An 11,463-nucleotide genomic window follows, 5' to 3' on the forward strand; every position below is an offset into this window, starting at 1 on the left:
AGCCCTGCTCAGCCACGGCACAGACCCCTCCATTGTACACGATACGCACCCCCTTGTTTGCTCTGAGTCACACTGAAGATCAAACATGTGGATTCGTTTCCGATTTCCCACTGCTACATGAAACGGATGGAAGACAGAGATACCCTCCAAAGCAAAGCTGCAAGGGATCAAGGTCACCAGACCTCTGAGCAAGCAGAGGCGATGGATGGCCCCGGTGCTGAAATTCACTGCTGGAATGGAGTACGAGCATCAGCTTTCCACACAGAGCTGCATCCGCCTCAGTAGCCATGTGCCAGGCAGGATTTGGCCCTTCCACTGAACTGTGACATTCAAGGTTTTCGACAGCCTTAACTAACATGGCTAGGGAAGAAAAACAAAGGTGAGTTTGCGTTTGAGTGTTGGTTTTCATCCACAAAGTCAGCAGCGCTCCCTTAAGCCCCAACTCTCTTGAGAGGTGAGGGGGAAGGAAGGATTGGTCGGTCAGCTCTAATGCTGTGCAGCAGAGCAGGGCCAGGCACAAGGACGGGTCCAAATTTCTACCAGCTAGGGGCTGAAATGCCCTGCCTGTGGCCTGCCTCGAGCGGGAGAGCATCAGCCAGCTGACAGGAAACGGGATGAGATAGAGCAGAACCACAGGATATGGCAGCAAAACAGCACTAAGGATGCTGAGAAAGCCCTCAAACCTCTCGAGGCCACCAATACTCAGAAACTCCTCACCACGGCAGAGACTCCAGCTTCCTGGGTTCAGCCTTGCTTCATACATTCTGGTTTTGCTTTTGCTCTCTTTCATTCCTAGTTTAGTTAACATCCCCTGCATAGGTTTCACACTATTCATTTTAATCTCCTGCTCCCTCGGTCTAAACGCACCCAGCTCCTTCAGTTCCCCACAGGACATTCCCACCATACCAAGAGCACAGTCACCCTCCCCAGAGAGCGTAGCACAGGGGGAGTCATCCCCTAATGCCCTTTTTAAGCCAAGCAACCGGTATGATTCACAACGGCAGAAATAACACAGCTGTACAAGGTGATACTGTGCCAGGTCCCCACAGAGCTCTGCTTCAGCTAGGCAAGTCAGGACCAGGGGACCATGACACACGGGTCCACGGGGGACACGTTCTTCAGAAGATATCTTTTGCTCTATACGTATAAGGCACTGAAGAACCGCTGAATCTGTAGGTTAGCGGCTCTCATCCTCTTGCCATTTGAGCACTCTTCTCTGAATGCTCCATAATCAATTCCAGACAAGCAATGGGGTTGGGTTGGACACGGAATGAAACCACGAACAGCCTCACCACTACAAGGAACACGAGCAGAGAAGACACCTATCATCATGTCACAAATTCCACATCAAAAATATAACACATTTACTTTTTGAATGTGGTTTTCATCAAACTTGTTTTAAAATATCTATAGATGCTATCAACTAGGCACCAGATTCCAACATGCACTGTTAATTACTTTCGCAAGGCAGCTGCCGCAAATGAGGTGGTTCAGTATGCACGGGTATTTACCTGGTTTAAAGTTTGCAATCTCGTTAACTGATCTTGCAAAATAACTGTATGCTGCACACTTTGTTTAAATTTCCCTTTTTCAGAGTGATACGTGTACGAATGGAGGCTGGGAAAGGAAGTCCTGCAAGAACATAGTCCAGGCTTCCCGATAAACTAACACAACCAAACAGCATGCTGCTCTCTCTTTCCTGTCAGACATACGTATGTAATTTTGGTCTGTGCTCTAGAGCAACAATTTAAAACTATATGAACTATGGAAATGTTCTTGGTGGACAGAACTGTAGAAGTGAAGATGCAATTCAATGGCATTGTTATTAACACACACAAATTGCAGCTGTATTAAAACGAAAAGTCCTGAAGCTTGCCTAAGGGAAAAAAAAACAACCCAAATCTGGATTTAGTAGGGAAAAGCTTTATTTTAGGGCTTCTACTAGAGAATAACAAACACAAAACTATAAAAAGATCCCGCGTGAAGGCCTTTAAAGGAAAATTTCATCCATTTCAACTATGCCTTTGTTTTGGGTCTTTTCTGAATAAACATTCATTTATCAGAATTTGAGACTTGGCCAGACCATAGAAATGACAGTCTGCTACACTGTCGCCCAGAATGATTATTTTTAAACTTTGTTCTTGGACTTTGACTTTTCAGATTTGCAGTATGGCCCTACAGCCCTCGCCGGCAGCGTCCCTGAGGGGCATGAGCTGTAATCACTTAACATAGGATTGTATGGGAAATGTCACTGCAGGGTGACCCTCCAGCCACTGCCTAAAGGATTGGAGTCTGCTTCATCACCTGGACGATGGGCTGCCGAGATCCCAAGCTCCGTTGTTCTCTCTCAACAGGATCAGAGCAATGCATCCTGCAATGAACACCTGCAAAAGGATCATTTCTTGCTGCCCCTTCCAGGTACTGCCCATGAAAAAAAGCTTAATGACACAAGTGGCACAAGTACGGTTGAAGCAACCGGGGTTAGCAGCCCACGAGAGCTGACACTGCAATACAGCGTGATGCGGTTTCACAGCTGGCAGAGCAAATTCAAGGCCCCTACCACGCAGAGCAAGAAGCTCAGTTATCCTTCTCCTCTCAGCCCTTCCACATGTGTGAGCAGAGTTGGTTTGACAAGAACAGGAGCAGACGTGTCAGCCTTGCACCATGCCAACACCACGGCAGCAAGAGCCTTCCAGGAGCACAAGGCTGACTGCAGGGAGAAAAGCAGGCAGGGGGAGAGCACGCCCCGCTAATTGCAATTTAGCCTGACTCTGCCAGTGGTGCTCGCTGCAGTACCCACCAAAGGGTTTAACGCCTCACTGAGGAGAAAAGCAATGAAGAGGCTGTTCCCACTTTCCCTATCCCCCAAATGGCTTTAAACATGCCCGGGCTTCCTTTGGACAACTCACCCAGCTCCTCCTGCCCTCAGGTCAGGTACTGGGCTGTCACCAGGGTAAGGAGGATGGACAGGAGATGGGACAAGCGCACCGTTGTCCCAGCATATCCTTCCAGGGGAGCACGGCCACCAGACACACTGTGAGAAGCAGCAAGACAGCAGCACCCTGCACTGACGCTCTCTTGCACGGGATTTGAGCCAGTGCCATTCACAGGCACACACGCATTCTAGGGCAGAGGGCTGTGTTCAGGACCCCAGCTGAACCGCGACACCCAGCTCAGCACGTGTTCAAGCTGGCACTCAGCTACCCAAGCCCTACCCAGCACCTTGCTGGGTCCTTGCCCAGCCTGAGCCCCGCAGTTTGAGGGAATGTTGTATCTCCTGCTTCAAATCAGAGCTGCAAAAAAGCGCAAGTTTTTGTCCTGGGCAACACAACTCTTTTTGTATCAATTACCAAGGTGATGGGCGAACCACGCCGGCCTGAATAGAGCTGGCCTTTCCTCCAGCCCCTCCCCACTGCAGGCATCAATAAGGACTTTGAAACACTGGTTTGATCTCACTCTTCTGGGTAACTGGAATTCACGACTTTCTGCTATGGCCTCACTGCAGCCAACACAACTGTACCTTTGTCCGGCTAAGAAAAGCCTCTTGCTGATGCAGAGAGGAGGCCGAGCCCGAGTGGTGCGGGTCACTCACCAGCCAGGCCAGCAGAGAAGCAACAGGAAGAAAAGCCGGCGTGCTCCTCCAGCCGCCCTGGGGACAGCGAGCGGCTGCCTCAGGGGATGGAGGAGAGCACATTTATGCTCAGCAATGAGAAGCCAGAGAGAGAAGGTTCAACACGTACACTCTGTGGTTGACTCGGACTTGCAGCGTGCCAGCAGATACAGTCTAAAGTAAGATGACTCAGCCCCAATTTGCTGCCCCTCCTCTCCCTCTCTTTGCAGAAGGAGGAAGAAAAAAACAAAAGGGTTGGATTCCATATAATTAACTGGCTTTGTGAATCTGCTTCTTTCCTATCGATTCCATCAAACAAGGCGAGTGCTCCCATTCACTCCAGCGCTGCCCCAGGGAGGCTGCTGCCTGCAAGCTGCCTGTCCCTCCCTGAGCTCAGCCCCGCCGTGAGCCACGCTGGCTCACGCTGCCGGGTTTCGGTCCAAGCAAGACAAGTACAGGGAAAGGTTAGAGACAGAGGACTCGAGCCACCGGCTGAGGAGGGAGCGGGCAGTCCAGCTGGCTGTCATGAGCTGCATGCAGCCGCCTTCTCCCACCACCCCAGGAGCTTCTACCCTGGTGCTCCCACCCAGCTGCCCCGCCATACATCTCTCGTTTCAGAAAACACCTCTATCCCAGTTTTCCAGCCTCACAGGCATTATGTGCGCTACACCCAACTCCACCCGCCTTGCCCCTGCGGGTGGAGGGTGAGCAGGGACAGCACCCAAACCAGATCATGTCCAGCTCTTGGGGTGCATGTTCCAGCCATGGGGATACCAGTCTGGATGGGTGTGAGGAGCCCCCAGCCCCAGAATGGGAAGGCCCAGAAGGGAGAGCAGAGGAGCAGCTGCAGGCGACCCTGCCCGAGTCCCGTTACAGGACCTGATGGCAGTGCAACAGATCCAGCCTACACAGCTCAGCAAACCTCCTCACGTACATGTTCCTCCAGATCAGATGCATAACCCAGCTATGATGAGTAAGTCTGGGATGGACATGGCAGGAAGGGGGGGCATGTCTGGAGCTCGGGCCAGGCTCAGCCAAGGCTGATAAAGCCGCAGGCAGGGCAGAAGAGGAAGAAGGAGTGATAAGGGGTTGCGGCAGCAGCCACATCACATCCCTGGATGCAAGGAGGGGGTAACAGCTCCCCTTTACCTTCCCCTCCATCCTCGCTAGAGCTGGCCTGCCCTCTGCTTTCCTCCAACTGTTGCTCACTGCCACAAACCACCCGGGGTGACCTGGAGAAGCCCCTGACCTCCCAAGAGCTCAGGGAGCCTGGCTCCGCCAACACAACACACGCCAGCCAGAGCGAACACCACATCCTCACAACCCAAACGAACCACGAACAGTGTGTCACTGGGTCACCCCAGTCTAAGGCGAACGGGGCGGGGAGAACATTTTGGTCTTTGTTTTACGGCTGTTGCCAGGATTCACCCACAAGGTCTCCACGGATGCCTGGAAGCACACCAAAGTTTAAATAAATAAAAAAAGAGAAAACCCAACCCCTTCAAAAATAAACAAACCCACAACCGTTTGGAAGATGCCCTGGAGTGCGCAGGAACGCGCTCCCGGGGCAGCTCACGCCGAAGGGGCGCAGGGGCACGAGGGAGCCCCTCACCGGGACCGCACATGCACTGTCCCGGCGCGGCAGGAAGGACCCGGGGGCCCCTTTGCCCCGGGACTCTGCAGCCAACAGGTTTCAGAGCCCCTCTGCAAACACTGCTCCCTCGCGAAAGCAGAGGCACTTCTCGGTGGTGCCCCAGGGATGCCTCCTCCTCCCGGAGCTGCCCCAGGAGCCCCTCCAGCAGAATCCCGCCCGCAGCTATTCGCGGGCACCTCCCGGCGCTTCCCCCCGGCGGGTCCCGCGCGGGGTCACCACCGGCGCTGCCCCCCCCCCAGCGCGGCGCTGTCCCTGCTCGCCTCCCCCGGTAGCAGGGGGCTGGGGGAGAGGCAGCGCGTCCCCCCGCTGATAGGGGGGCACCGGCTGACCCCACGGGAGACGCCGGGGCGGGGGAGCGGCAGACCCGGCAGCGCTGCCCTCCTGCTCCCTCCCGCCCCGGGGCCGGGGCTCCGCGGCCGCTGGCCGCCGGCGGGGCGGCCGTGGGAGAGCGGGGCGGCCCGCGGGCCGGCAGCGCTCGGCCTTTGTTTGTCCAGGGCCGGGCGAGGCGGAGCGGAGCGGGGCGCCCCGAGCCGCGCCGCGCCGCGCCACTCACATAGTGCTTGTTGGGGATGCGCCGCTTCTGCACGTCCAGCACCTTCACCTCCGCGATGCTCCGCCTGGGCATGCCTCTGCCTCTGCCTCTGCCCCTCGCAGCCCGGCGCCAGCGGCGAAGCGGGGAGCGGCGGCGGCGCTGGGGGAGGCACTGGCGCACGCAGCCGGGACCGGAGCCTGCAGCGCCGCGCCGAGCCCAGCCGAGCCGAGCCGCCCGCCCGCTGCCGGGGGCGGGAGGCGGCCCCGGCCCGCCCCGGCCTATCCCGGCCAGCGGGGCGGCCCCACCACCGCCCGCTTAAAGGGGCGACCGGCACCGCCCGCCCCACGCGTGTCCGCCCCACGCGCGGCCGCTGGCGGGGGTCCCCCCACCCCCAGATGGAGAGGGGAGGACAACTCGGCTGTGTCTCTGGGGAGGGCAGAGTTTTTCGGAGGGTGCAGCTGGCTGTTTGCCCTTCGCAGGGAGGTGGCTGCGGGGCTGGAGGGGTCCGGGCTTGCTCATCTTGCCCGGCATGGTGGGCCTGTGCGTGGGCTCCATCACCAGGTTTTGATTCTTCTCCCTGCTCTTGTCCCATAACAACGGCCCCCAAGTGATGCTGACATGGTCACCAACAGCTGCATCCCTAAAGGATCTGGGAAATGAGCAGAAAAAGGCAGCTTTGTTGGCTGTTGCTACAGTCAGATCACTAGAACTGCCTTACCCAGGACAACCCGCATACCCCTGGAAGCCGGGAGCTGAGCCACTGCACCCCACCTCTCCTCCCTGCCAGCCCACCCCCTCATGCCATGCTCCGTGCCCAGCTCTGCCCTTGGGGCAGCAGAGGAGACAAGGCAAAGACCTGGCAGTTCTCTACATCACTGCCACCCACAGCCTCCATCTTCCCAGCAGCTCCTCAACACGTGGCATAACCACAGCTTTCTTCCCTGTTGGGCTTTTAATTACGTTATAAAGTTACCCAAGGCTCGCACTGGCAGGTCATTAGCTTTCATATGAATTTAATTTAATCATAAACAACTCATCTCACTCTTTAGCAGCTTCTTAAATGTGGCTACATTTTATACTGTTACTTTGCTACAACCACCCCAGAGTATTAATGGAGGCGCAGGCAGGTTGCCAGGGCTTTATTGCCCCCCCCTTGCCCTTCCAAAGGGCTCATCTTCATCCTCCTCCCCCTCAACTAAGCCCAAGACCACGGTGCCCCTGCAGAGGAGGTAGCTGCAGGAAGGATGCTAGGTCGTCTGAAGGCAACACCACGCCACCAGTGACCTCCCTGATGCCTGCCAGCTTGCCACCACAGGGCTGGTTTACTTGTGGACCAGCTGCCCATCGCTCCCCTCCCTGCCCCGTTCCCGTTGTCACTCCTCAGTGAGACATGTGTTGGCAGTAGGTGGGCAGGAGGCCTCCCTTCCTTCTCCCACCAGGAAAAGATGCACGAATCCTCCAAGGATGGTGAGGAAATCATCCAAAGTAGCTGTTCATCATGTTGGTAAGAGAAAAAATGTACATTGAGGAGATGTGGAACACTGGAGAAAGGGGGGTTAAGAGAGGAATGAAACAATTATTGGTCTGCACATGCTGAAAGGAGAAACCAGGGTAGAGAGCAGCTGAGGGCACTGCAACTGAGCAATGCAGAGAAGGATGTAACCTGAAGAGCTGAGGACTGAAAGGCCAGGCAAGGGGATCACAGGGATAACAGAAGCAGATAATTGGATATGTGAACCACAAAAAGAAGCACAGAAACTCACTAAACAAAATGCAATAGATGATAAATTGCAAGGTGAAGGGAATTAAGTCTGCAGCCACCCCTCCTGCTTCGGGTGCTGGTTTGTTCTAGTTAGCAGTGACAGTGGGATTGCCAGGCATCTGGGAGAGGGTGACTGTGCTCAGGACACTGGTCGCATGTATGCAGAGCTGGTCTGGTACAGTCTGGTAATTTGGTTTTACAGGACTGCACAGACTGACCCTACATCCTCATGCACTGAAAACACCATAGCTAGATTGATCATCTTGCTGCCCGGTCCATCTGTACATTGACATGAAGTCCACCATCCAGACACCTTGTACTCACTACCTATGAAACCTAGGATCAGTCTGTGGGAAAAATAAATTAATTAAAAACCCACCTGGGAAGTGCAAATCGAGAATGTGCAATTCGGAGAGCATTTTGACCTATAGGTGCAGCAGCTCTGAAGAGGCTAAACTGTTTTCTTGCCAGATTTGTTTGGTCTAGCTTTAGAAGCAGTGGTAGCTGCAGCACAGAGAGATGGTGTAGGACAGTGGGGGTGCTGGGCAAGCAGGCAAGGAGCAGCTGGAGTCCCAGGTGCCAGCAGCTGCAACACCCCCAGCACGCAGGACCCTGCACAGCATGGCAGCAGGGTGGAAGAGCTGTCCTGATGGCCAGCACAGTAAGGACCAGCAGCAGAAGCAAAGCGTGAGAACAAGCAGGGAAGTCTATGAGATGGCTCCGAAAGGAGCCCCATCCCTGCTCATCTTTCTGTCATCTCATACTGGCCACAGACTCCAGGGGACAGAAATCCTATCTCCAGACCATCACTTTAGCATGGAGGCAGATGGTGGATTTGGGAGGGAGGGACAAGTTCTGCCCAGTTTTACAGCCACAATGCCTGTTCCCTGCCCGCCCCCTCCACAAGGCTGTCCCCAGCCGCTGTGGAGCACCGTACTGCCGAGTACCTTCATCAGCGATCTTCGTGCTGACTTCCCCCTTCCCTTTAATCGTGGCTCCACCACCACAGCTGGGAACCCACAAGAGACAGAATGAACACCACACGGTGACACTGTGAAGGACACCTCACTCCGGAGTTTGAAGCAGTCCAGAGGGACACAGACGGTGCTCTGCTTAGGGAAGCTTTGTGCCCACCTCCCCTTCTCAGGGGTGCACAAAACCTTTGGGTATTCCATTGCAGAGAAATCCATTTCCCTGTGCTGCAAGGTCCCCACACAGAGATGTGTGACATGGAAAGCAAAGGAGAACGTACAAATGAGCTCTCACAGCATCTTGGACCTATCTGCTCCAGGGACCAGACCCTGGTTTCCTGCCTTCACCCTTCCAAGGTCCTTTCTGTGTACCACCCTGGGTGTGGCCCCATGGTGCACGCTGCTGGGCTGTTGGGCCATTCCTTTATATCTCATATAAATCATTATATTGGACAGCCAGCTTACTATACACAGGGGGTTATTTTATCTACGTCTTCCAGCGAAAACCCCCTCCAGGCCTACGAACGCTGGCAGGGAGCCAAGCAACTGCACAAAATCAGTCGGAAGAACTTAAGCATCAGCATTGCTTCCCTAGCACCATAACCTGCTTAGAGGGGGCTGAAGTCACTCCATCGTTCCTGGACCCTGACAGCACCGGGCACCAGCTGCAGCCCGACTGCTTGTAAGTGCCCAGGAACAAGCAGAGGTTGGAGACAATCGCAGCTAACGCTGCAAAATGGCTCCTGCGTTTAATTAACAGATCTGATGAGAGCTGTTGAGACAAGTGGAGCGCGGCTTTGCACACTGACCTGATTGCCTCCCAAGGGTGGCACGCTGGGAAGCCGGACATAGAGATGTGCAGCCTGGCTTGGACTCTACTGGACCTCAGTAATTTATCAAGGAAACTGCCAAGCATTTGCTAAGGGAGCCCAAATGAGAGTTTTGTGATCAGCCTGGGAGTCCCGTGCTGGGCCCACACCTCTGGTGGTGTAGCTGCAGAAGCAGCAGAGATCTGGCAGCAGCACTTCCCACAATGAGTTTAGGTGGTACAAGGGTACAGGTGCAACTGAGGGTAGTTTTGGGATAAACAAGTCATCTCCTGCTGTCCTAACCGAAGGTTGAAGCGTTGTTAAGCCAAACAAAATAACTACACAGGAGAGCTCACCACCTGCTGAAGAGTCATGATCTCCTCCACCCATGTGCACTCTCCCTTCTCTCTATCAGGACCAGCAGAGCAATTTAAAGCAAGAGGACAAATGACTTCTGAAAAGCCAGCCATTGGCTTGGCTGTAAGCAGACTCCAGCTGTTTGAACACACCTGGACCATCCCTGAGGTCTGTCAGGGGTCAGAGATGTAACGGAGTGAGAAAGCAGTGCCCCACCATGAGCCCTGAACTGCAGAGGAAACAGTACCCGCAGTCCCTCTGGCACAGAGAGTCCACTACTTCTGCTTGCTTTTTTAATTTAAGAATTATGAGTGCGTGCCAGGTGGCTAAATGTTCACGGTCCTCCCCTGCGTACAGAACAAATGCATCCACCTTCCCCGAGCTCCCTCACAAAGATTAGTCAAAAATGATGCTCCTACCACAACACAGGGCAAATCTTTGGAGCTGCAGCCGTATCAGCAGGGCTGGATTGCACTGGTTCCTAGCCACCACCAGGGATGATTTTCTACTGCTTTGACCCCAGTATTGTTGGGCTTTAGCTGAGTGGTGTGGATGACACCCATCACAGTCAGCCTTGCAGCACATTGCACCCATCCTGCCCAGAGGTATGGCAGCAGGGAGAAGCAGACCCTGTGGAGGTGATGCTCAGCCCTCAAAGAGGGGGAGGCTGTCCTGGCACACCTGTGCCAGGGGAACCCTGGAAAACTCCTGAGGACAACGCTAGAGTAGGAAACAACACAATGAAGCACCGATAAAAAGCAGAGATCCAGTGAAAGGTGTGCCATAGCAAGTGATGAATTCGGGAAAAAGAGTGAGCAAACATTTCAGTGCAAGGGGACAGCTCAGCTCCAGCTCTGCGCTTGTGCAGGCGGCAGCCAGGCTCCAGAGCCGCTGTTTCAGTCCGCGTGCCATCTAGTGAACAAGAGAAAGAAGAGCAAACATCACCCCTGCTACCCTTGCAAGCCTGGAAACCAGGCCCAGGGAAATTCCAGTGGGTGCTTGTGAGGGCAGGTAGGGTGCCAGGGCAACGTGTCCCAGCCACCCAGCCCCATCCCACCCAGGAGAGGGGCAACAACAAATCCCATCAGCAAGGCAAAGCCATCAGCCTCTGGAAAGGCTTGGCTTGCTCGAGCCCTGGAGAGTTCAGCATTTGCAGAATTAAACCAGTGGCCAATGCAGCAGAAGAACATGCAATAGCATTTGTCTTTACAGGGTGCAGATGACTTTTGAAGGAAGTGCCTACAGCAGTGCTCACCTCCAGCTGTCCTCCTGCAGCGAGGGAGGGAGAGCAGATGTAGCCAGAGGAGGAAGGCAGTTAGGCACAAGCCCCAGCTCCATGACGCTCCCCGCCTGCCCTGCTTTTTCTTCCCCCAGAGAGTTTCATCATCCCCCTCATAGCAGGAATGCTGCAAAATCCTTTGGGCAGCTTGGAGGAGCTTGGAGCCCAGATGTGACAGGACACAAAGCGCAGAGGAGGTAATGCTACAGCTGCTGCAGCACCAGTAACTCTTCAGGGGTGTCATATCTATTTTTAAAAATTAAGATTTTTACCTTTGCTTTGTTTTCATCATTGCAGCAGGGCAGAATGGTAGATAAGAGTTATTTCTGGAATACACAGTACTTGCCACATATTTATAAATGTGAGAATCCTCACGGTGGAAGCTCCCCTCAGGCACTGCCAAGGACATGCAGATGAAGTTAAATACTCCCATGAGATCCTCTGCTTCACTAGGATACATTGAGTGAGGCCATTTTTGACCAGGGCGTC

General features: G+C 54.4%; 1 protein-coding gene across 1 annotated transcript in view; it reads right to left on the reverse strand.

Annotated features, from left to right (window-relative positions):
• Nucleotides 1–5,889, reverse strand: part of SH3PXD2B (SH3 and PX domains 2B) — a 76,389-nt gene extending 70,500 nt beyond the window's left edge. Inside the window, exon 1 of the mRNA XM_059825252.1 lies at nucleotides 5,818–5,889. Within this exon, the coding sequence (XP_059681235.1) occupies nucleotides 5,818–5,889 (72 nt within the window). The remainder of the gene's footprint in view (nucleotides 1–5,817) is intronic.
• Between the last annotated feature and the right edge of the window lie 5,574 nt (nucleotides 5,890–11,463).

This window comes from Gavia stellata, chromosome 16 (assembly GCF_030936135.1).
Source record: "Gavia stellata isolate bGavSte3 chromosome 16, bGavSte3.hap2, whole genome shotgun sequence".
Lineage (NCBI taxonomy): Eukaryota > Metazoa > Chordata > Aves > Gaviiformes > Gaviidae > Gavia > Gavia stellata.